This window comes from Myotis brandtii, unplaced genomic scaffold, assembly GCF_000412655.1.
Source record: "Myotis brandtii unplaced genomic scaffold, ASM41265v1 scaffold1719, whole genome shotgun sequence".
Classification (NCBI taxonomy): Eukaryota; Metazoa; Chordata; class Mammalia; order Chiroptera; family Vespertilionidae; genus Myotis; species Myotis brandtii.
The window spans coordinates 344,380-371,228 of NW_005356337.1; the positions used below are offsets into that span (position 1 = coordinate 344,380).

Sequence of the window (26,849 nt, forward strand, 5' to 3'; positions counted from 1 at the left end):
AAACTCTCGCATTTCTCAACTAATTTTTATCATTCCTAATTCATGTGTTTAGATTTCAAAATAGCCATTTCCTAAGCATTAAAAAGAAAACAAAGAGTCCTTTTTACACGCAACATTCATGTTCTACTAGGCATTGAAATAACAGCAATTTCATAACGGTCTCGGGGGACATATAGAAGGGATCCAGGACCAGGACAGAGGTGAAGCTGGATGAAGTCCTTCCCAAAGTTAAGGCTTTATGGTTCCCGGTGAAGTTGGCTGAGTGATATAATAGAACCAAGCAACACAAATCAGTTACCTCCCATGTCCGTAAGTTATAGAAGATTCTTGAATGTGTGAGTCCAGTAGAACTAATAGTACATGTCATTGAGCCACTTCCCTCCTGCATTATCAAAGCGATTCCTCAGTACTGAAATTTCTTTTCCACAGCTTACTGCAACACAATGAACTATACTGTAACAGCTCTTTTATATTTGAATAGAATGTGACTTTAAGTGGCAATAAGAAGAAAATTCAAAGTCTAGAGAATGATTCGAAGTATCACATAATATGGTAGACACATTTACACTTTCTCCAAATTATAAAAAAAAGCAAATCACAAAAAAAATTTATTGCTGTCTCATACAGGAGTTGAATATGGAAATACCAGGGCATCAGAAGCTAAGGATCCGGAGGTTTGATTTAATGCTGGAGAAACACTTATTGTGTACAAGCCAGATACCCTTTGATGCTTTAATTTGATATTTAGAAATTCATACATTCTGCGTGGGCAATAACAAGATAAAATTACTGGTTGCCATAACACAGGGGAGGGGGGAATCAGTGCTTTATATATGTGTTAATTATAAATTATGGTTATATAATGAATAATATTCTAATTGAAGTAAAAAATTAATGTACAAACTTCTCATTGGTATATTTTATGTACCCAGAATTTTAGAACTGAGATATTGTTCCCCGCCCAAATGCATGTAGTTCTTTGACAAATGATCTTACTGAATTGTTCCTTTCCTTTACCCTCATAGTAATTTGAACATTTCTTTTTCTTTTAGGGCGTGATTCTCAGTCACCAGACTCAGGTACAAAAAAGCTCTTCTGAATAAGCATTCCATTTGCTTTTTTTTTTTTTTTGCTTTTTAAATGTGGGGTTTTTAATTGATTTTAGAGGGGGGGAGAGGGAGGGAGGAAAGGAGAGAGAGAGAGAGAGAGAGAGAGAGAGAAACATCATTGATTGGCTGCCTCCTGCACGCCCCCTCCTGGGGATTGAGCCCACAACCCAGGCATGTGCCTTGACCTGGAATTCGAACCCATGACCTCTTGGTGCACTGGAGGACACTCAACCAACTAAGCCACACCAGCTAGGGCATTATGAGTTGTGTGTTTTTTTAACATATTCACAACCACATTGTGAACCTCACAGTAAAGTTAACTTGCATGTACAGTTATGCATATTGAATTAAATTAAATTTCTGAAGAAAATTTCACATTTATTTTTATTTCAAAAAATGTTAAAAGTGAATGTAGATATGTTTGTATCCAATTTGTGTTCCCTTAATAAAAGCTTGGAGATCTTACAATGACCAAAGTCAAGACACACTGAATGGAGATGCTACATATTCCTCTCTTGCAGCAAAAGGCTTTAGAAGCGTTCGACCAAACCTACAAGAAAAAAGGTCGCCCACTCAGGTACTCCTGCATACTCTTGTCTGTTGTGTTATTTTAAAGCAAGACTGTTGGCCCTCTACTTTAGCATCACTTTTCTAGTAGTAGGTGCATATTTTGATACATGTTTTATTTTTAATATGCTTTTGCTTTCGTATTTGTACTACTGGTCAGACTTGTATAGACAATATGGAAAACAAGTCTTAAGTTCAAAACAGGTTCTTTTTTTCATTCAGCTGATAAAAGCAGATCAGTTTCTAACATAATGTTTAGGTTATTTTCTGAATTATAAAACGTTATCAGCTGATGATTTAGACTTCAAAGTTATGAGTTCAGCAATCATTATACACTTATAAATGTGAGTTATGCAACTGTTAATTATATAAAAGAATTCTGTGTTGGAGATATAAGCAAAATTGTGCTGCAACATAAAAAGAGTTATCAAAACAATGTAACTAAATTGTGTGTGTGTGTGTGTGTGTGTGTGTGTGTGTGCGAACTTCAAAGCCTAAAAGTATGCAAGAGAACATATGTTCACTTTTAAGGTAATTTCCCAGGATGTCGATAGAGACAAACTTTATAATGTATTCTGTATAAAGACTATTTTCCCCTCGAAGACAGCTTTTGATAATAAAATAAAACACATTCCTAATGGAATAAAATTGATCAATCTAGCCAACAAAATGTATAACATTATAAGAAGGTATGACATTGCTGTAGCCTCTTTAAGAATGGAGTTAACACTGGTTTCTTTAATGACTAACTTTGACTTTCTCTCTGTTTTTCTTTCAACATTATTTCTTCCTCCGGATGCTTTTGGCAATCCAGGCACCCCTTCCACCACTCAAAACAGAAAGCTTTTGTAGCCCCTTGACAACCAGTCACACAAAGGGTGACATTTTAGACCAACTAGTAACTAACACACACGTTCCTTCCTGTCCAGAGTACTTGACTAATAAAAAACTTCTTCAGGGAGCTATGCATTCTGATGAAGGCGACCCCAGCCAGACCATTGTATATTCCGAAGAATCTAACACCACTGTGTCGTACACACAGAAAATCACTAACCTGCTACCAGCAGCTTCCAGCACAGGTTCCCCACCCAGTGCTGACATGAGTAGCACCCCATTTCTACAAGAGGACTACATGCAAGATTCTCAAACACGGAAAATCTCTACACGGAAACTAATCCATAACCAGGATCTAGGAAGTAGCATCCCCTTTGACACCCCACCGTTTTCCAAATCTGTTGACCTACCATCATTCCTCAAAAGGCCCTGCTCACCGCCCCCTAACCCAGTGCCTGAGAAACACACAGCATCTCTCTCCATTCAGATAGCTCCCCTGTCAGGACAGGATCCCGAAAGCCACAAACAGCTACCTGAGCTTTCTCCAGAGACTACAAAGATACCTCTTCAGCAAGAGAGACAAAAACCTGCAGTGGCTGCGACCGCTCAGTCCTCAGACTGCCGGGTGATCCATTACACTTTCCAATCTCTTCTGACGGTGTCCTGCAGAGACCCTAACCCCTTCGCGCTGGGCTTCTTGCCTAACCTACTGCTTTGGTAGTGTCCAGTCAGGAAGGGAAAGGAGAAAGAAACCATCCTCCCATGTATAACCCTATGAAATCCATCAATACATTTCTAGGTTTCTTTTTTTAAATATTTTTATTGATTTTAGAGAGGAAGGGAGAGGGAAAGAGAGGAAGAAACATCAATGATGAGAGAGAATCATTGATCAGCTGCCTTCTGCACACCCCACACTGGGGATCAAGCCCGCAACCCAGGCAAATGTCCTTGACCAGGAATTGAACCCAGGACCCTTCAGTCCACAGGCCGACACTGTAGCCCCTGAGCCAAACCAGCTGGGGTGATTTCTTTTAATTTGAAAAATATGTAATTATTCAGATATTTTATCCAGAAATCATGTTCTAAAAGTTTCTTCCTACTGATTTATTAGAAATCATCTATGGTCATTTATCATTTAAGACTCTGCAAACCACTTCGGTGCTCCAAGTACTTTATATATTTTTTTTTATTGATTTCAGAGAGGAAGGTAGAAGAGAGAAAGGTAGAAACATCAATGATGAGAGAGAATCATTGATTGGCTGCTTCCTGCATGCCCCCCACTGGGGATCGAGCCTGCAACCCAGGCATGTGCTTTTGGCTGGAATCGAACCTGAGACCCTTCAGTCCAGAGGCCAACGCTCTATCCACTGAGCCAAACCAGCTAGGGCACTCCAAGTACTTTTAAGTGTTAAAGAAATGTGTTTCGTGCCAGATCTTTTAGCACCAAAATTGTCTTGGTTCACGTGCACAATATCTCTTAACTATTTACTCCCCTGATTCAGATGCCACACTCCCTCAATGTGCCCAAATCTGTGTGACCATTTTAGGTCACTTGTCACCCAGGTCTTGTGTAGAAACTCTAAGGCTATTAAGACTTTCGTAAAAATAGTTTTTATTATAAGGTTATAGGGCAGCCTTGAATCATGAAAGGCAGGTGGTACAGCCAGGCCTTAGGGGAACTGGAGAACATTAGCTACTCTCTCTCCTCCTGACATGCCACATAGTTCCCATTTTCTCTCCTCTCTCTGAGTTGACCTCATTCTCATCTCTCAGCCTCTGCTCTCTCATTACTTCAAGTTGCCTGTGAATGTCCATGACATTCTCTTTGTCAACTTGCATCTGCGGTTCTGTGGCACAAAACTCCCCGACTGGGGCATTCAGTACATATAATTCAAATCCCCAAGGAGAGGCAGTGCCTCTCTGGCCCGGGTTAGTTCCGTTATTCCCCCTCCTGACCAATAGCTGTGGCCGGTGAAATGGAGCCGCCTAAGTATACAAGTGGCTGCCGGACGTTTCCTCCTTGTCCCCAGAGAAGGGCTGTCAGAGAGGACGTCCATTATCACAGAAGGAGATGGGGTAGGAGGGAAAGATTTTCTTTCACAAAAATGCTTAAATCATTTATTTTTAAATTACCATGGAAACTGTAAGTCTTAACAATGATATAAGTAATTCTATCATTATAAGTACCCATCACAAGGTGCCAGCAATTTTTATTATTTCACTTGTTTTCAACTGTCAACTCCAATTATCCTGGTAGTAAAGTCAGTATAAGATTCTTAAGTTTGTAAAAATGTTAGTACCTATATCTAAGAGGTGAAGAGAAAAAATGAGGCAAATACCATTATGACACCTAATACAATACAAATAATTTCTTAGTATAAAGATTGATTTTTATATCACTCCTCCCTAGGTATTTTCTTTTTTTAAATTTATTTGTATTGATTTCAAAGAGAAAGGGAGGGAGAGATAGAAACATCTTATGAGAGAGAAGCATTGATCGCCTTCCACCTGTACACCCCACACTAGGGATCAAGCCTAAAACCTGGGCATTTGTCCTGACTGGGAATCGAACCGTGACCGCCTGGTTCATTGGTTGACACTTAACCACTGAGCCACCATGGCTGGGCTAGGTATTTTCTTAAGTACATTACTGTCAACTGTATTGAAAAGGAGAATAAAACCCATCAATTCCCTTTGCTGGGTATTTAACATATTCTGTATGTTCCTTGAGAAGTGAGGCCTACAAGCTAAGCCATTACAGAGGTTAGAAGAGGGGTGTTAAGACTACAGAGCACAGTGCCATGTTAAGCCAATTGGAACCAGAGACAGAAAGAAAAACATGTCCTCATAATTATTTTTTTAGGTATTGTTAATTTTTTTCTAGAACATTTCAATAGTTTAAAAAATATTGAAAAGTAGAAAAGTGCATTAAAACTGAACATTATTTTAAGTTTAAACATTTTATTTATGCCAAAATTGAATTTATTATCATTTTACTTCATTTTAAATTAGTTTAAAAATATGTAACATCATCACTGGTCATGGTGAAATTATCAAACATGGCTATTCTCTCAATTGAAAATAAGATCAGGAAAATACAGATTTTGAAAATATTATTGTATTATAATATTACTAGAGGCCTGGTGCATGGATTCGTGCACCGGTGGGGTCCTGCAGCCTGGCCTGCACCCTCTCACAATCCGGGACCCCTTGGGGGATGTTGGAGAGCCAGTTTCAGCCCAATCCCCGCAGGCCAGGCCAAGGGACCCCACCAGTGCATGAATCCGTGCACCAGGCCTCTAGTATGCATATAAGATCTTTGGTTGATCTCTTCCCACCCTTTCCCCTCCCCCCTTTTCTCTGAGATTCATCAGTCTGTTCCATGTTTCCATGCCTATGGTTTCTGCTCCTACATTGAGTGTCTGACCCCTGGTGGTCAGTGCACATTATAGCTACCGGACAGTCAACCAGTCTGCCAGTCGGCTGGTCGCTTAGGCTTAGATAGATAGATAGATAGATAGATAGATTGCTTTCATTAAAAATCCAGGATACAGACTTTTCTTTCCTTTTCTTCAGTCTTTAATATGGCTTGATATGGCACTGGTCATTATTTAAATTTTGTTCAGTGTGACTTTTTGGGGGCACTGATTTTTATTTTGTTCTAAGAGTGCATTTTTCTAAGATTGCATTCTTCCCTTTTCCAGTGAGTTTTTGTTACTCCATTCAATTCTGCACCCAGGATAAGTGCCTCACTCATCTCACCCTCTGCCTTTATATCTCTGGCTCAACGAAGTGATGGCCTGGGGGCTTATGACTACACATCTAATTTGTTTGGTTGCCACTGAATTAATTTTACTTCGGCTTCAGGAGGACCGTGCTCTCTCCATTCCACCACAGTTCCTATCCCCTCTGTCCAACACTTGGCCTGCACATTCTGAATCCATCCCAGGCCCAAGGCAGGCACCTGAGTTTGCAATGCCTACGTCCAACCCAACATGCTTTTTCCACTGATGAAGCTCACGCTTCCTGAGTTCCCTGACTCCCTAATTCCTCGAGGGGTTCAGCCTAAACTCAGTGATCCCTTTCATCCACAGGTTCTCCTTAGTGTTCTGGATTGAATTCCGTTGGACGAAGAGGCTCAATGTGGTCTTGAAAACTAGGTGCTCTCTCTTAGAGCATTCGTATATTGAGGCTTAAGCACTGCCCTTCCCTTGTCGAGACCCGACAGCAGCAAACTGGTGTTTCTAGCTCTGACCTCCCTTCCAGCACAACAGTAAAAAGGAACTTAAACTCACAACAAGTTGGTGACCTTTGGCTTATGTTCAAATACCTCAACTTTAAATGGAGACACAAACAATTATGAGATGTTCTGCAGTCATCTATCTGCTGACAATTCAGTAGGAAAAATAAAAACACACACACACCCCTCAAAAAAAAAAAGCCTGTTTTTATTTGAATTTGTTTTTCCTACTTCAAGGTAGTCCAGATTGAGAAAATACTTCCTTCTTCCCCTTTTCACACGTTCCACTTTTTCCCTGCTCACCTCACATTCTCCTCCAGGAAATATGTATATTGTGATTCTCTCTCCTCCTGTGTCTAAGAGGGTATTTCTCTCCTATAAGAGGGTATCTCTTTAATGTGGACATGAGGGTTATGTGAAAGGAGCCCCAACTAGTCTAAGAGGTAATTTACACCTGTATCTCAAAATATTTCAGAGCGTTTGTGTGGGTGACCAATAGACTGTTGAACTTCTGAGTTTTATTTATAGAAATTTAAGTGTGGTATGATTCACCTGGAGGCATTTCATCTGTTACACACACACACACACACACACACTTAAAATTGTGAGCATATCAGAAGGTAGAGAGAGAAATTCAAAAAGTGTAATAGTTCTGTTTTTTGTAGAGAGTCTCTTTGGAAAAACAAATAAATGGTTAAAGACCATTCCTGAACACAGTACTATACCAACTGATCATATTACCCATAACAATGAGGGTTTTAAACAGAATGTGCTTTAGCCTTCTACATGTTTATACTCCAAAGGATGCGGGCCAGCCAATCCCATGAGACTTACAGTCATTAGATTTTTCCTTTTAATTGTATTAATATTCTGTAGTACTTTTGGCTATCTACCTTACCACTGGCACCACACCAAACAACAACAATAAAACCCTCTATTCTGAAGGTGTGTGTGTGTGGGGGGGGGGGGTTGGGAATGTCTCTATACCTTCAGAGTTTCATTCACTCATGTTAAGGTTGATGCTTATCATCATACTAGGGCCCAGTGCACGAAGTCGTGCACCTTGAAAGAAATTGTGGGCCGCAAGGCTGCTGTGGGCACAGGGGCAGGTCTCTGCCCATCCTCTGCGACCCCTGTCCAGCCCCTTCCACCGCAGCCCCTGGTCCCCTGTCTGCCAGCAGCCCCACTCCTGCTGCCGCTGCTCCCACACATTGACAGCGCCAGCCCCGCTCGCACCTGCTGACAGTGCAGAGTGATTGGGGCCGGCACCAGCAGCGGGTACAAGCAACGGCTGCTGCCCCAATCAGCCCTCAGGAGCAGAGGGAGGTGGAGAAGCCCTTAGGGGCGATTGGGACCAGTGTCGGGCGCTGGCAGCGGGTGCGAGCGCTGGGCAGGACTGCAGTGTGTGGGAGCAAAGAATTTTCAGTAAACACCAGAGGCTTGCCCCAATGACACTGACCAGCACCCTGCCTTGGTCTGGTACCCCCACTCACCTGCTCCACCATCCCACCATGTTCCGCGCACGCCCCCTGGGGGTCAGCGCACATCATAGTGACCAGTTGTTCGGTTATTCCACTGTTCGGTCTATTTGCATATTAGCCTTTTATTATATAGGATTACACATGTGTGGCCAGACACCCTCACAGTTAGAATGGAGAGCTACAGACCTTTAATGGGCCAACCCCTCCCTTCCTTTTACTACAACCCTCCACCATGTCGAGCCTCCTGGGTCATAGCCTTGGGGGATTTAAACCTTTTCTTTCTCCTTCAGTTTCTTTCTCCTTTACCTATGACTTGGTAGGTAAACCAACAGTAGTTCTTCTAACGAACTAGGCTCTATTCTAACCATCATCAGTGGCTGGCTTTCTTTTTCACGTCATGGTCACACATGGCTACCACTATTTGCATGGTAGGACATTTCAACGTTTAATTCTTTTAGTATTTCCTAGTGAAATCAAGAAAGAGATTCAGTGAGTAGGAAAGTAGACAAAATTCCCTTTCCCTTTAGTTGTTTTTTTAGTTTGATCAGTCCTGACATATATCTTTAATCATAAAATAGTAACAAACTAATTTATATTTGGGGGACATTTCCCAGGAAGGGGCTGGGGCAGTAGGTATGCTATAAAGATTTCTCTAGTGAAGGGAAAAGTAATTCTTTTGATCAATAGACAACCTGATGGCATTTTACTGTCACAAATACAAAACCTAAAACTTTTGAAAATAAAAATTCCACTATGCCGACACTCTCAAGCTCCCACCCAGAAAGACCATGCGGTGCTGTATGAAACGGTCTTGTCTCCAAAAACCACTTGCTGGGTTCCCTTTCCTCGTGCTTTCATGCTTTTTCTGTCCTGTGTGGTGGGCACCTAATCCTCTGAATGCATTTCCTTCAAGTGCTTGCAAATAAAGCCCAAGGTTTGCCTTCTCTCCACGTTACAAATAGATGTTTTCTTAATTGGATAATTTATATCTCCTTTTATTATTTCTTCCTGAAACTCAGCTTGGAAACCAGAGCTTAACTGCCAGTGTGCTGGAGGTAAATGCTTCACAGACACACAGACTAGCTGCTCCACAGGTCTCTCCCCATTCCCCCTTCCATGCCACCTTTTATCCGAAATACTTTGACCAAAACCAGGCTTCAGGCCAGCACCCTTTGCCCTGCCTCCACCTGCTGACTTGGGGCCTTCACACCTACACGGACCTCTGTTGACATGAACGCTTCTCCTTGCTTCTGACCACCTTCCCCAGGCAGCACTGCGGGCTCCTGCCATAGACTCCTCCCAATGGAGGGAGTGCTCCCAGCCATCCCAGAGGAACCCCTGATGGCTGACTCTCACACCACAGGTGGCATCTCCTTAGTGGCCCTGCTGCCATGCACGGAACTATGCTTCCTCCCTCTGACCCGTCATTTTCAAACAGGTCTCCAAAGGCCAGAGGACTGATTGCTTGTCTGCCATCTCATTTTGCTGCGGAGCATTTTATTCCCATAGATGCTGATTATTAGTAAACTGATTCTACGTAGTCTACCAGGAAATCCATAACAGTCATCCTCAGAAACCCACTGTGGGCCGAAAAATCAGTTACAATCTCTTCATTCATTTTAGAGTGATTTACGTTCACACTGGTTGCTCTAGCTAATGAGTTGGACAGTGATTGGCCTTAATAAGAAGTCACCTCAGAAATGTAGATAGACACACATATAATATTATGGTGATTGGATTATAGAGAAACTAAAATTTTTCAGAAATGGTAACCCAATATTAGATCATGGTAGATAACGGTTTAACTGGGAGATTCATGTGAATAGTTTATGTACTTCTTTCTCGCCTGCACAACTACTGACTACATCATGCTAATGCCTCTTGCTCCCCCTCACTAACACCTTCATCTCCTGAACCCAAACTACCTTTCAGGACTGAATGATGTAAATGATCCTAACCTACCCTGCAGAAATTGAGCCCTATAATATTTTTGGAATTCTTTTTCCTGAGCCATTCCAGGATAGAATTTTATGAATACAGATATTGTTTCACATATCAATAATTTATCTTCCTTTTAGAGCAATACATATTTCCCATGTATATTCTATCATTTCAATGTCTGTGACAAGTAGTCTCTACTAAATGATTTATGAATGGCTAAAGTGCTTCAAAATTTTATGACACAGATTTTCAGTTGCATATAATGTGTAGATAATGACTTCAATTTGAAAGGCATATAATTTTAGGCAAAAAAATAGGAATTTTTTTTCTAAAAAATTGACTTTATAATGAAGTTTTAAATAAGCACTGCTATAGACAAAATAGGATTTAGAATGACTTTTTTAAGTTTAGTAACATAGTACCATGATAGTTTTAAATAGAAATTTTCCTGGTTTTTAACTTTAATTATAACAACAGTTTTAAAGGTATATTTACAAAGATCAACCAAACTTGATTTGGGCAGGGAGGAAAAATATTCTCAAATAATTCATCCACGGTAAATAAGAGCTCGAAGCTTTGGGGTGCTTCCAAAGCCAGTGCCTCGCACTTACTTGCATGCCCACTGCCCTTCAGGTAGAAGATCCTCAAGACACAGGCACTTAGGATATGAGGGTGATTTCCACGACAGCTTAGAAAAGTACGTAGTCAAGAAGCACCTCACTGTAATGAAATGTTTGACGTCAGGGCAGATGTGGCAGTGCTGTAGAGTCATGAAATTAGGTTTATTCTAGGTCATTTGAAAACATCTGCTTTAAAGTGAAAAAAATCATGGAAATAAGCAACTAATCATGCATCTGTGTGTCAGGCCTGTAGAATTATTTATTTTGTGTTAAACTAAGTAGAAAAAGTTCACCAATTCTGTTTATCTATGTGCATATGTGTGTTTGGTGTGCTCAGCTGTAAGGCCATCCTAACTCCATGCTCTTACCAACGTGCTGTGTCGTTGGCATGCATTTCATAACCTCCTCGGTGCCCAGTGTGTGTGGACAGAGGGGCATGCTCCGCCTCTGTGAACTCAGCTGATTCAATTCAGTTAGAATATGTACCTGTTGAGTATACTATGCTCTTAGCACCAGGATGCGTGTTATAAAATCTATGTTTAAAAGAAGCGCGTATATGACCATCTCCGACAAGAAGCTTGAAATACTTTCGGGATTAAAATACTCAGGTATAAAGCAATCAAAACAATACATTATTAAGAAACCAAACAGAGGCCCATAAAGTGCTAAATGAGATCGGAGGAGGGAGAAGCCAGCGGTTAGCATGTCTTTTACCAGGTATTTGACTCTCCTAGAATAGATTGATTTGTGATGCATGAATCCAAACAATTGTGTTCCTTATCTTAATAATCACCTTGCCCTGGAAACATTGGGTCGTTAGAGGGTATCCCTGACCAAGTCTGAGAACCAATCCCTTTCATCGGTCAAAGAGCATTCACTTCAAATCTCCATGCAGAGCAGTGTGACGTGCTCTGACAATTTAACTCTACAATAAGAGCAAACTTGCCCTCCGGGCTTACTTTATACTGACTCCTACTGGTCCCTCTGGCATCTCTGTTGGCAGAGGGGCATGCCCACCAGTCAGCTGCTTTCTAATCACCCCCAGCGCCCTCTGGCATATAAGAGAGCGGTTTCAGAAATAAAGGAAGAGTGAGAAGACACTGAAAATATGCACCCTGTCCCTCTAGACATCAGTTTTCAGAGTGAATAGAAACTGGACAGCTGATGCCTGTCACCTGAATGGAGTCTTTCATTGTCATCTAAAGGAACGATGCTTTAACGGGATGTCTGCACTTTTCTCAGAGCCAGGTAACAGTGAATGGAAGCTCGGGAGGTGCTGTGAGTCCGATGAGCTACTACCAGCGGCCCTTCTCCCCTTCGGCCTACTCCCTGCCAGGCTCCCTCAATTCCAGCATCATCATGCCTCATGGCCGGTCACTCGGTGAGTCGCTGGATCATCATGATTTTCATGACAATTTCAAAATAGCGAGTACAGACCACATGAGGAAAATAATATAAAGCATTGGAGTACCTTTTAGAAAGGAGGCAGACACGTTCATCAGCTCACGATTAAAGACCCTGTCCTCGGGAGGCATTAGGGACCGCATGAACTCAGCCTCGGAAGAAACAGGCACCCAGCCATTCCAAGGCAGCGACTACTTCTGTACCTTCCTCTGGGGAAGGCGATTAGATATTTGGGGTGTGGGTGGGTTAGAGAGAAAAAGATGGGCCGTTAGGGAGGGGAGAGCTCACATCACCAGGAGAACATTCACAGGGTGCATTTCCATGTATGGTAAATACCATCTATGTGGAGGCACCCTGTTCTTTCGTGGGAAAACTGTCATTGTAGAACGCTCTTTTGGTGTCTGTAAAGAAGACCTGGCTCACAGTTAAAGCAGACCGACGGGCACAGGCTGCCTCACACAGTAGTACACACTGAACTACTGCCTCCCAAAGTAGTAAACTACTCAAACTGAGGCCAGAAGACCATCCGTCAGGGATGTGAGTCCCTTTAAAGCAGCGGTTCTCAACCTGTGGGTCGCGACCCCTTTGGCGGTTGAACGACCCTTTCACAGGGGTCGCCTAAGACCATCCTGCATATCAGATATTTACATTATGATTCATAACAGTAGCAACATTACAGTTATGAAGTAGCAACGAAAATAATTTTATGGTTGGGTCACAACATGAGGAACTGTATTTAAAGGGCCAGAAGATTGAGAACTACTGCTTTAAAGGATGATGCCAGGATTTCATCAAAACATAGCTCTTTTGGGAAATAAGAATTAGACGAAAGAGAGAGCTTTCCTCTAGATACAAAATGAACACTTGAACATTTATTAAAAAAAACAAAAAAACTTTCCAGCATATAATTTCACGGGGCTCATGAACTCCTTAAAAGCTTGCTGGAGAAGAAACTGCTATATAACGATGGAAACATTTTTATGTGGCAAAATATATTACAACAGCTTAGAAAACAAGGTCATACATTTTCCTAGTTTTCAGAAATGTAAAAAAATAACCGAGAACATTACATTACCAAAAAATAAAGCCAACCCAGACTAACTCAGAGCATCATATGCATTGAAGCTGAAAAAGGTTTCATGATGTTGAACCAGGCCTCCAGGGCAGCAGGAAGCGGAGAGGAAGGCAGAGGACCACGTGGTCGAAGCACAGCTCTCAGAAAAGTAGGAGGGGCCCATCCTCTGGCCACCAACCAACTACAGGGAGCAAGAAAGGAGAGCAGAGGGCTTTAACTCCCATTTCTTCCCCAATAGCAGCAGCACCCTCATTTCCCCATCACTGCTGTGTATTGAAAGATCACAATGCCATTAGTTTACCCAAGAACATTCGCCATGTGCACTGTGGACTCAGCTTCTGTGTCAACACAACCTTTGTAGCTCATATGTAGCCAGGAGACTCGTTAAAGAAAAGTCTAATGATGCTTGTGCTTTTCTAATGCTGCTCCTGGAATGATCGGTGACTCTTATAACGATGGCCTTTTAGAGTATAAGAAAGCAGAACGTCCTTGTGCCAGAATGTTGCCCTTAATTAGTCACTGGTGTAGTATTACAATAGGAGCTCATTATATCTAGATTTTTTACAGTGCTATGTATTATGACACATCTGCAGTAAAACTCTACAAATGATTCTAGCCGTAATATTTTCCCAAATAATTATTGTCAAAGTCTGACTCTTTCACCCCCATTGCTCACCTTAATGAACACAATTTTTTCACTTCACCTCAACAAAAAATATATATAAATACTTGAATGTAGACAGGGTTCTATATTAGAGCGTGCCATTGGGTAGATTTTATATATAAACTATAAACATGGAAAGAAATTCTCTATGTAAACATTGAACAAATTCCAGTTGGCCAATGCTGAGTTAGGTCCTGAGGAGAATGTACAAACCTATCCTGCCCTAGAGAAACTTGATATTTAGCTTAGGACAAAAACAGCAAAAATGAGAGTTAGTGGAGCATATAAGAGCATAATAAAATAAAAGGTTGACTTGTATTATTTAAGTTCATAGAATCTCATGGACCATAAATGAAGACAAAGTTAATACAGGCAGAAATTTTACACATACTAGGGTCTCAAAAAGTTTGTTTTTTTATAGAAATACTAGATCATGGTTGCTCAGTCAAATCCTTTTTAAAATTAAATGGGAAATCTGAGTCAAATATCACATTGTGTCTTACTTTGGAGCTGCCTGGAAAAGATTACTTTTATCTACTACTACAGTGGTACATAAAGCAGTTTTATTTCAGCCTAATTCATTCTTCATCAGAAATGGATTGAAAATGCTTTTCTGTTGCAAAAGAAATAAAAAATAGCCATAATAGTAAGAGCAGTTATAAATATTATAATGGATTTTAGTTGATCTCTTCTTATCCTTATAATGATGAGTTAAATTTTTAACTGAGTATATCATTGCTAACCTAAAACATTAGGACTTTTCCATATCCATATTAAAAAAAGACCTTTCTGAGTGACAGATCTGACCAACTGTGACAAAGAATCATTCTTGGTCACCAAAATTTTGAAATTTATTATTTAAAAAAGGGGGGGGAGTAAACAACAACAACAAAAAAGAAAAGAACACAAGAAATTGTATTATCAGTTGCACCAGATGAATGGTAATAATGTTGATTTTCACAACTATCTCTGAACTAAGAGTAAGTGGAACATATACTATACTAAGTCCCCTCCTTTCTTAAGAAAGTATAGCAAAAGTTAATAATCATGGCATGAAGATAGGGACAGGATAAATCCCATCTTATTTATATGCTTAGGGCGATTTGTATCCTCAAGGGGCCAGAAGTCATGGTTTTTGGTACTTTAAACTAAAAGCAAAGACATTATGGCCATCTTGGCTACTTAAATAAAAATTAATACTAATAAAGTCGTTTATTTACCCATAAGCCAAGTATATGTTTGGATACTTGGAAATAGCGAGCAGTTTCACAAAAAGAATAGTAATGTAAACTATGAGCTGGGACTCAACTCGCCCCAGCTTCTGCCCCCACAGGATGACTGGAAAAATGAGAAGAGGCAGTGCATGCAAAGGGCTTTGTTACGGTGGCTGCCACAGGCCACAAGGTCTCTCACCAAGGCTGTTCTTCCCCTCACCCTTCTTCATGAAATGGGAGGGTCTTGTTATAGGTGTGTTCAATATGCACCTCCCTGTTAGCAACCAGTGGTTCAAATTTAAGGTCACTGAGTTAAGAGATCGGGATGGAAATATAGACTATGCCACGTTTGGCACAACTATGCAAGAGGTACCATTAATTTATGATTCCCCGTGCCTCACACGCATTATATGTCGCCACATTCTCTCCCCAGATTCCACAGAGGCGTATGCCCAGCACGCGCAGTCTCTGGACGGCACGGTGGGCAGCTCCATCCCGCTGTACAGGTCCTCGGAGGAAGAGAAGAGGGTGACCGTCATCAAAGCCCCACACTACCCCGGGATCGGGCCGGTGGATGAGTCCGGCATCCCCACGGCCATCAGAACGGTAGGCTGGATTCGGGCGGCTCCGTGCACCCCTTGTCTGATCTGATGAGGATGGCCCGTCCTCATGCAGATCACGCTGTGTGTGGCGGAGAGAGGACTGTCCATGGGAGCTAATCACACAATCTGTTTCTCCATTTTAATGAAAAATCATGAAACTTGTGGTTTTGTCAAATGACAAGAGTCTGTTTTACCTTCTACCGAGGAGTGTTAGGGCAATAGGAGGAAAAGGGAAGGACTGAGAAATGTGACTGCTTTGCTGCGTTGAATTCCCACATGCATTGCAGACAACCCAGGGGTTTGTTCCTTGAAAGGGATGTGTGTTAACACCACCAGGAGGTGAGGAGCCGGGGGCTGAGGGTTGGGAGGTGAGATGATTGGAGTGAAGGGAGTTAATGTCATGGAAAGAAACAACCAGGAAAATACACATTTGAGAGTTTTCCCTCTTCAGCTGTGCCTGCTGGGAGCTCTCGGGGATGCTGAGTGAGTGTCTGGATTTTTTTTTAGTCTCTAAACGCTGCCAGGGCATTGCTCAGTGCGTGGGGCAGCCCCTTCTGGCAAAGCTCAGCAGTAGCAGCGGCTCTGGGAGCCGGGCAGGCAGCCGCTGGCTGAGCCAGTCCACTTGAAGACAAGGTCTGTGCTACCGGCGGGCGGACTTGGGAACCACCAGGATGAGAGCAGCAGCGCCTTTGCAGGTGATGTTGGGGGGCGATTCGAGAGCAGAGCTCAGGCTGCCTACACGTGTCCGCAACACCCACATACCTGGCTGGGATGTTGCCAAGAGCTATTTCCCTGGAATGCAAACCTGGGGGAGAGAGGATGCGAAGACAATAGAGGGTAGAGGAAAAGAAGGGGAAAGGGATCAGAAAAATGCAGTGGTCCGATCGGAAACACTGCAGCTGGACGAAAGACCACGTGTGGGGGTTTTCTCTCCTTGAATCTGTATTTATTATGTGGGGATTACGTGTTCTGTATACAGAGAGAAAAGTTAAAAATTAACTATTCCAAGCATCTGTACTAGAATTGGAAGCCAAAAAAGTAAGTCTGTACAGCAGTGGCTGTGGGTTTTATACTCGTGAGATTCTGAGAACACTGAATGTGACTAATTATAAAATCCTCAAAATCTATGTTGGAACTGGTGATTGTCATGTTTAAGGGACAGAAACAGTTCAGGGATCATGATTAACATTCTTAATCTTAGGATGACTACATGTTTCTGGTGACAATGTTTTGTTGTTGGTTTCCCTTTCAAGATTTCTGATTCAGAATGGTTACACTTAAAATGTTTTTCCTAATAATGTGGGGCTATCATGTCAGACAGGTATGCTGTCATTGGTTCTGTTTAATTGATCCCTGAGGCACAATATATACACAAATTCGGAGATCCCTGATTCTATATAGTTATAGATTCTCTCTGAAAATTTTTATCTGAGACTCTGGGTGTGTTTCTAAGTCAACAAATGATACTAGAAATGAACATGCAAAGCCTGACCTTCTGTTTTTAACCCATTAAACGTAATTTTCTTAAATAGCAAGGCCTTGCTTGTTCGTTTTTAAAAGGAAAAAAACTGAGATGATGTGGATGGTGAAAATCAAGTAATGTTAAAATTTGATATTGTTTATATATTGCTGAATCATGAGCACGTCTAGACATGCATACGTTAACACATATACCATACTAAATGCTAGTTCTCAATCCATAAAGTCGAAGATAAAATATAGTTTCTATGTACAGCTGTGCTCTTATTTGGCCATTTAGAACTTTACAAAGAAGGTGTAGGTCTATTTCCTATTTCCCAGCCTGGCCCAGCACATCCCCAAGTATAGCCGTGTTTATAAATGCCGAGTCAGGCCATCGCTGAGCCTCTGCAGGCCAAGAATCCAAGGCTGTTTTTCTTTCTCCTCCACGTAGACAGTCATGATTATCAGACTGGGTTGCTTCACATGGACTTTCTGCTGAGCGAATGTATACACCAGAGGCAGTGCCGCCTCCTGTATCGTGTTGTAGTCTCATTCTAGAAACCGGCACAGACCCAGGAAACAGAATTGTGCAAAGTAACCCAGAAACTCTAGAAAGCCAAGAGTCAACAAATGTACCTTTGAGTTACTTGAACGAAGGGAAGTGGCTCCCCCCACTGCCCTCTCTCATGTGACCCGGGCCCTCTGTGTTAGCCTTTTACCGCCATTCTTAGCAACAACAACAGAACCCACCAGGGTTCAGATCCCATGGGACTGTCTAATTACGGCCAGCTAGTTAAGTGAAATACAAGACTCCTTTCTTTTCCTTCAAATACAGCACCATTTGAGCATTTTCTCTTTTTTTAATCTTTTTTTTTTTTAACCCTCACCTGAGGATATTTTCCCACTGATTTTCAGAGAGAGTGGAAGAGAGAGGGAAAGACAGAGAGAAATATTGATGTGAGAGAAGCACGTCGGTTGGTTGCCTCCTGCACTAGCCCTGACCAGGGCCCAGACCAGGGAGGAGCCTGCAACGGAGGTACATGCCCTTGACCGAAATCAAACCTGGGACCCTTTGGTCTGCAGGCCGACACTCTAGCCACTGAACCAAACCGGCTAGGGCCATTTGAGCATTTTCAAAGTAGAAAGGAGCAAACATCGACTAGAATAACTGCATACTGGTGTGTAGAGAATGTGCATCTTTCCCCTTGTTGGGAATCCCTGCATGTTAAATCAGTTAGAGTTCTGATCATCTGTAAACTGTAGGAATGTGAAAATCCAGGTATGCTCAGCCGGGGTGACTGAAAACACTGAATAGTGGATTTCTAGTAGTTAGTGTCCATGCAAAATGATTTTGAAGGACACCTACAAAAGTAAACATCCTCACATTTGAGTAGGCCTCTGTGTACTTAGTCTCGGGATTAGCCATAACAATCTCCACGATGGCATTTATAAGACAAGGTTGAAATGCTTAGAGGACTTCTTTTAGAACGGGACACAGAGTTTTTGTGTGGCCAATTTCATATTCCCCTTTGCCAACTGGCTGGGCATGTCTGGCATCTCTGTGCTCACCATATAAAGCTAGCAGATGGCAGAACTGAGTTCCTGCCCGATACGTGCCCTCCAGCCAGGCAGGAAAAGTCCTGTCTGTCAGGATCCATTGCCATATACAGGGCTATGACTTATTTATTAGGCGTCCTTGTTGCCATCGGTCGTGTCCAGGTGTGACTGGAAAACATTTCTGCACAAGCTTATGTCTTCTTTTCTGTTGCTGAATACTGTAAAGGAAATGAAGCTTAATGAAAGAGAAATCGATCTTTTATGAAAATAAATGTCCCTTAAAGACACTTGATCAGTTACTTCGTTTAAACCAGCAAATAATAGCTGGACTTCATCACTGCACCCCATCCCACCAGCTACCACCATTTGAACATCAAGTCCATCAACAAGCCCCTCAATTTTTCCATTCTGAAAAGAGCGTAAAATGAATGAAGAGGTGATTCACCACAAAGTCAAGTAGCCCTTAAAGTTCATCTATACTTGAGTGTTTACAGACTCATATATTCCTAGACACCAAAATAAAACTGGATATAGCACAAAACTCAATTTCCAGATGAAAAAATGCAGTGACCACATTTCTGAAAGAAAAATGAGGGTATCAAATTGAAACCAAAGCTGAGTCTAACCAGTATAAGGATATTTTTGTGGCAGTCCTAACGGAGTATTTTATATCAAGGGAATTGTCTCGGAAAGTCTGGTATATTTAGTCACTGTACACACAATGGTTGAGCCTCTTGCCCTAGTAGCTCTGGAAAAAGTTAAGATAAAGATCTTGACAAGAAAAATCTTTAATTAGGATTATAAAAGTGTCTGTCTACTTTCACAGGTACACAATATGGTCAAGTTCCATGCAACAATCTGGATTCATTCATTATTTTATTCTATAAAGATTTAATGTTCCCTATGGTTTTTTATTGAGCATTGTAGGCATTGTTCTAGATCTTTTTGTGTACATTGTCTCATTGAATTTCCATAACAATCCTATGATGTGGATATAATTTTTTCATTTTAAAAAGAAGAAAACGAGGCTCTCAAAGGTTACCTAACTTATCCAAATTCATATTGGTAGGAAACAGCAATTAAAGGATCTGAGATAGGAATCTAGGTTGATCTGACATTAATTGTCTTCTCACTTCTATCACATCAAAAGCCTGGGCTGCAGACAGGGGCACTTCTGTGCTCAAGGAATTTGCCATTTAGCAAAGCAAATGTTGTAAATGTTTTATTATCAGGTTAACAACATTTTTGAAACAACATCTCCATTTTTAGACTTGCTCTCAGACTCTGGATTGTGTCCCTACACTTGGTACTTTAGTAACTTAGAGTAGAAAATATTCAATTTTTCTTTCTCTGAGCCTAAGTTGACCAGAATACAGTTGGAGTCAAAAATATTCCTTTGTTAATTCTAAAAATAATGTCTTAAACAGAACACTCACTAAAAAGTTTTTTAAGGATAATGATAATTATCTCCAAAAGGAGTGAAGAACACTGTGATAACCCTATACCTCTTATTCAGTGACTTTTATATAAATACTAGAGACCCGATGCACAAAAATCATGCAAGAGTAGGCCTTCCTTCACCCGGCTGCCAGCACCGGCTTTACTCGCAGCCCTGGCTTCAGTCTAATTAGCATATTACACTTTTATTATTATAGATGTTTGTGTAAACATTAACTGTCGAGTGCTGGGCAAAACTCTGATGAGGATAAAATAAAACCATAGCACGTATAATGCTCCAATTCAGCCTAAACTCAAGCAAGGGGTAATGTATTTACACACTGCATACAGAACTGGATAAATGACTGGTATTGTCATCATGAGATAGATTTTTATCAACCAGAGAACATAAATTTGCTATTAAAAAAGATAAAATATAGAAAGAAAAATATGAAGAAACAACATCGATCTGGAAGCAGCTTTGTAACTGTTGGACATTCTCTTTTATAGACAGTTGACAGACCGAAGGACTGGTACAAGACGATGTTCAAGCAAATTCACATGGTGCACAAGCCAGGTATGCATGTTGCTCTCTGTTCCCATCGGGTCCCTGTGGGTTGAAGGATGTATATGGATCCTCCCCGTTTACACAGTTGGTTCACCCCAAATGTCAAGACCCTAACAAGCTTCCTGGCCTCCATTGTTTCTTGTGAACATTCCTCCTTATATCACCCCTTCAAATCCCAGACTCTGTGCTCCTGCCTCACCCCTGATCTGCCAAGAAGCCTCTTAGATGGTGACCTTGAGGAGGTGCCAGCTGCTCTGGTCTCTTCCCTTCGTCCTTCCTTGTCCACAATCTGAACCCCAGTGTGGCCTGTTGTTCACTTAGACAGACTCATTATTCCTCTGTCCACGTGTCTGCTCCCTATCCAGAGAGTGAGCATAGGTAGGTCTCGCTGAGTTGACAGAGATATTTAAAGCACTTTCTAAAGGAAAGTCAGGCCTCAGAAGAGAAGGCTGGGAAGTGAGGCAAAGGTACTGACCTTGGATGGCCGAAGAGCAAATACGTTACAGACTGTCCCAAAAACAGTATTTGAAAAAAATATATTTTTATGGTATTTTGAGCTAGGCAAAGTACATTGGTTTTCTAACAAATGTCTGCTGTTTCTGTGAAGTTCTGCTGTCTTGTTGTGATGCGGTGACGCAATCTGCATTACCATCATATGTATGTTTCGTTTTCTAGATGATGACACAGACATGTACAATACTCCTTATACATATAACGCAGGTAGGACGGCGTTCCTTGCGTGCAATGAGTATTTTTCCAATGCTTGGAAGAACTTTAGCCTCACTTCTACCGCTGTGGGCACATGTTTTCAGTCTACACAATGAGGAGGCTGCTTTCCCCCCCTTTTTGTCTCATAGCATGCCTAACAAAAGGATTGATCTCTTCTCTCGGATATGAGAACTAACACTGTTGTACAGCCTTCATTCCCGTGTTAGTTGATTCTCAGCTTCAGGAATGTTTAACTCAACTGTGAAGGCCAGCCTGAAAGAACACACTGTAAGGGTACAAAATAAGATAAAGATCTCCTTTTATCAGAGGAGAGAGGGAGCGCCATTGCGTAAGATCTTTCAGATACACTTCACAGCAAACAAGTCAGGCACAGTGTTCTGTGACCTTGCCCATGCTTTTGCTCCAAAATGCACCCATTCATGGAAGGGTTGTTTAAAATCCCACTTTGCCTGCCACTCTTCTGACTCAGAGTTGCCCAGGTCATAAAGAGCCACTTCAATTCCGGGCATTTCTGCTTGTACTTGAGTGTGTTGGTATCTTGTGAAGTGGTTGCAGGCTAAAGTGAGGGAACCTCTAGAAAATGTTTCCTGTCATGGCTTTCTCAATGGCACATCAGGGAATCCCACACGGGGCCTCCTGTCCCTGCTCAGCCTCGGGCTCCAGACCCCTGACCGTGGTCTGTTCTTTCTTTAGAGCAGGCTCAGTGGATGGCTCTGCCCTCCCCTTACTAGTACACACCAGCAGCCCCACAAGGGGCGCCCTTGCCGGCCTGGCTCAGAGCTGCAAAGGTTCCCCACTCCTGGACACCTAAGGGCCAATGCACAGGCCCTTGAACCCTTAGGGATTTTTCTACTAGTCTCCAAAGACAAATAGAGAAGTAACAAAACAAAAATCAAACAAACAAGAGAACAGAACAAGCATAGAGGTGACAGGCCCTTGGTTTTCTGCTCCCGATATTCCACCTTTCACATGGGGCCCACTAGATGTTGCCTCAATTTTTACTCCTGGCCACAGGTACTCCGAACTCACCTCCTGTGCTTAGCTTGTTAAAAAATCAAAATTCAACTGAGTGCATTTTAAAGATCTAATTGGCTTTGGTCAATGATTCACGAGTTGGGCAGCCTCCCTTCTAGCAGACAGACAGGAGCTCCGAGGAGCTGCACAACATGAAAGACTTGACAGGCAAAAGGGAGCAGGACAAGGAAGGTAGAGCAGGCGAGAAAGTGGATGGTCACTGAGGTCACCTTCCCTTAGGGGAGGGCTGGGGCCTATCAGGCCGATGGCCTAACTAGTGCTGACCAGGTGACTCCTGCTGGTTTAAGGTTTTATTTCTGAGAGAGGCCTACACTGGAATTAAGTTGAGTCCAGTTTGTGACGTGGGATCTTTGCATAAGCAACTCCACTGGGGGCCTGTTGTCCTGTTTTTAACAAGCTCTGAAGCTGAACTCAGACAGTAGAATTGAGGCCAAAAAAAAAGTGCGGACATCATCTCTTTGTATTTGTCGTGGCAATTTGCATGGAACTTCCGGAGAAGAAAAGTGAAAATAGGCTTAGCTCAAAAGACTGAGGTTGCAGGAAATTCAGAATGTTTTGCATCCATTAGTGATCAGTCAATCAAACAATAGTCACATATAACCTTGCGGAGCTCTTTGGAGAGAGTTTTACCATTTAATCAGTAGACAACGCAACTGCAACTAGTCTCTTCCCTTCTACTAACCCTCCATCCCGCTGTCACGGGTCTGGCTCTTTCTGCCTCGTTTGGTTTCTATGTCATCTCTGCTACCTTCTTCACCTACCCTCCAAACCAGCCCTTCAGGGCCCACTCTGGTGCCTTCGGTTCCATGATATCTTCTCAGACCAATCCACCATCTTCTAAAATCCTTTCATGACTAATGTATATTTTCCGCTTTGGGCCTTTACCATGTTCCCAATTATTTTCCAGCAGAGTTCTATCTGTGTCTCTTTTCCCAGATGTGCTACAGGCTTACTAAGGGCTTCTGTTTCCTTAAGCCTTACACGGCACATACATAACTTGCTCCGTATTGTGTTTAATTACAATTAACATGTCAATTATCATATATGAATCAGAGCCTTTAAAGTAATAGAAGACATTTGGAAACAGTTCTGTGAAGCATTTTTAATCTTCCTCTGAAATCTTAACTATGTCATTAGTTTATGTTCTCCAGGAGAAAATTTGCTGAGTACCTGTAAGTTATTCCTAGTACTAATCTGAATGATTACTGATTCTAAAATGATTGACAGAGATTTACTGTCACCAATGCTTGTGTACAGAATACAGTAATAACAAATTAATCTCTTCATAAAGATTAATACATTAATTACTAATGATCATCCTGCCCAATGCATGCAGTATGGATATGCTTATTCATGATAATGTGGGCAAAATCATTGGATATTTTATGGGGTACAAAGAATTTAATGCACTTTTTAAATGTCATTTGCCCCTGTTTTGTTTTGTTCTGTTGTGTTTCATGCCAGGCCTGTACAACTCACCCTACAGTGCTCAGTCCCATCCTGCTGCGAAGACCCAGACCTACAGACCCCTCTCCAAAAGCCACTCGGACAACGGCACGGACACTTTTAAGGAGGCCACTCCCCCAGCCCCTCCCCCCCATGTTCCTCCTCCAGTCCCACCACTTCGACCCAGAGATCGGTCTTCAACAGAGAAGTAAGGCATTTCCCCCCAAAGTGGCCTACATTTATTTAGCTTAGTATAAAAATAAGGCCGCATGGCATTCAGTAAAAGAATTGGTGGAGATAGTATATGTATAATCTTCAGTCAATACAGGCAGTCCTCGGGTTACATCAGACTCCATGTACGTCATTTCATGGTTACGTTGCCATCTCCCATGTATTTATAAAAAAAAAAAAAAGTTCTGTCATTTCGACGTATGTACATATGTGCTTTATGTTTTTTATTATTTATTTACCACAAGTAAAGGTCAGGAATTGTTATCTTTCTTTCAAATTTTTTTTACTGTTTCACTTCATTACTGCTGTGTATGTGCTCCATGTGAGTGACGTAGGTGCTTATGTAGGTGGGTTCCGACTTACGGCGAAAATCATGTTAAGTGGCACCATAGGAACAGATCTCTGATGTAACCCGAGGACCTACTGTACATGTACCTCATTGACCCCCTCTATTGAGATTATAGTGAACTCCTTTGCAAGTTTGGTTCATAGTATTATAGTGACCTAAGTTAGACCCGGCATAACCTGGGCACAAGATCTACTTTTTTATTTTTTTAAATGCATAGAAGAAGACAAATAAAAAGAAATCATTGACGTAGTCTTTTTGGCATAGCACCCCAGAGACTACGCAGTTCATTTTCAGTTTCCTCAGATTTGAAATGTTAGGTCTATTAATTATTTAAATTCCCCTCTGATACACAAAAATATATCTTTGAAAGCAGGAAGATTATTCATGAATCATAAATAAGTCATTAGTTAATAAGTGCCTACCGGTGACTCATTTCACCAGTTTTTCAAGATGATACCAATTTTCATTTCCCCACAGATATGTTTTGATAGAAACTATCATCACAAAAATAAAAACTTATAAGCAAACTTTTATGGCATCACTTAAGAATTAAGATTATGACTAATAATCCAATTATAAGTGACCTTTATTGAGAGTATGCTATGATTCCAGCACTAGGCAAAGTACTTTTCCTCTATTATATCATTTAATTCTGAGAACCCAATGAGATAAGGTTTATTTTAAACCCATTTTAGAGAGAAAAACACTGTGATTTAGAAAATTGAAACAACTTGCTCAACTCATACAGCAGAGTTCAAACTCACCTCTGACTGAAATCATGGCTCATGTTATACCAGCAGTTAATAAATAAGGATATAATAATTATTCAGTATTAATACCGATTATTAAGCATTCACCTACCATACCCATTTCAAAACTATTATATTCAACACCGCATGGTATCATTAAGAGTAACTGATGATTGTATAGGGTATAAGATACCACGAAAATAGACACACTTCATATGTGAGAAGATTCCCATTTTACCAGTCTTCTCATGATGGATTTTATGTTTAGAAAGGTGATGTTTTAAATTTGATAAATAACTGTCTAGACATAAATGGTATCTCTGCCATAACCCAGAACCAAAATTAACTCAGAATTAAATGTATTATTTGTTCTATGTGTTTAGTAAAAATAAATCTCTCACTAAGAAATATGCAAATCTCTTAAAAATTTCAAAAACACCTGTGCTGGATATTATTCCCCAATGTACCAGAACGCCAGCACCTGCCCCTAATTCTCCTGTCCCTTAAGGCGTTTCTGTTTCCAGCATGCCATGGAGTCAGAATTCCATCCATTCCAGGGGTCAGCATTACCTCACCTAAAGCCAGGAAATTCCTCTTCCCCTGGAAGCCTTCTTCAGCACCAGCTACCTAAAAAGCTTTATTTTTGAAGTCCCTCTGTGGCTGCCCCTCAAAGGACATTAGTTCAGGAAAAGGCTGGTTCCGGGGCCTCCCAGTGGATGGGATGGATGCCTGACTCTGGCTTTTCAAGGGTAACACAAGGGAGGATCCCAGCCCACAGCTGGCTCCTGTGGATGGCAACCCAAGTGGTCCTTTGGTACTTTCCACAAACCATGATGCCCTTTGAACAAGATCCAACATGGCATGTCCATTACTCCTTGTCACTTTGAGTCAAGGATGCCAGGTCAGAGTGGCGGGAAAACTCACATCGCGTAATGGAGCCTAAGCACCACTTATTCCCAACACAGACGTGCACAGCTGCCATTGCGTCCGCCCTAAGGGTTCACAGCAGCTCCCTGGCCATGTGTCTCCTCATCCTTTGTGTGAGTGTGTGAGCCAGCAGGAGGGTCATATCAATGTATGAAAGAAAAAAAGAAAAAACAGAGGAAAACATAATACAAAATAAAAGAAATGACTTTCTCTAAGTCATTTATGTAAAACAAAACATAAATGTGGTATTTGGGACAGATTAGTTTTGATCCTATGAGACTTTTTTTAAAAACCTACACGAAAATTAACTTTGAAAACAGCGAGTGGATAGATACGACTGCTTTGAGCCTAGGGAATTATTTTCACGTGTAACTTGTTGGTTCTTTCCAGGCATGACTGGGACCCTCCAGACAGAAAGGTGGACACGAGAAGGTTTCGTTCTGAGCCCAGGAGCATTTTTGAATATGAACCAGGGAAGTCGTCGATCCTGCAGCATGAACGACCAGTAAGCACTTGTCCCGAAACACGGTGCCAGTTCTCTAGGCTCCCTGGGCTCTTAAGTAAACCCACATTTCATATCATTTAGCAATTTTTGTCGCAAAGGGGATT

General features: G+C 41.6%; 1 protein-coding gene across 27 annotated transcripts in view; it reads left to right on the forward strand.

Moving 5' to 3' along the window:
* SORBS2 (sorbin and SH3 domain containing 2) overlaps window positions 1-26,849 on the forward strand; it is a 311,892-nt gene that overhangs the window by 228,861 nt on the left and 56,182 nt on the right. For 17 of the 27 annotated variants that reach the window (XM_014537084.1, XM_014537085.1, XM_014537091.1 and 14 more), the window contains 8 exons: window positions 1,053-1,079; window positions 1,562-1,686; window positions 12,035-12,173; window positions 15,583-15,755; window positions 20,717-20,783; window positions 21,450-21,494; window positions 24,003-24,192; window positions 26,631-26,745. In XM_014537084.1, coding sequence (XP_014392570.1) covers window positions 1,053-1,079; window positions 1,562-1,686; window positions 12,035-12,173; window positions 15,583-15,755; window positions 20,717-20,783; window positions 21,450-21,494; window positions 24,003-24,192; window positions 26,631-26,745 — 881 coding nt within the window. Of the gene's footprint in view, window positions 1-1,052; window positions 1,080-1,561; window positions 1,687-12,034; window positions 12,174-15,582; window positions 15,756-16,338; window positions 16,447-20,716; window positions 20,784-21,449; window positions 21,495-24,002; window positions 24,193-26,630; window positions 26,746-26,849 lie in introns of those variants that run through there. The other 10 variants (XM_014537087.1, XM_014537101.1, XM_014537094.1 and 7 more) reach the window with 6 other exon arrangements.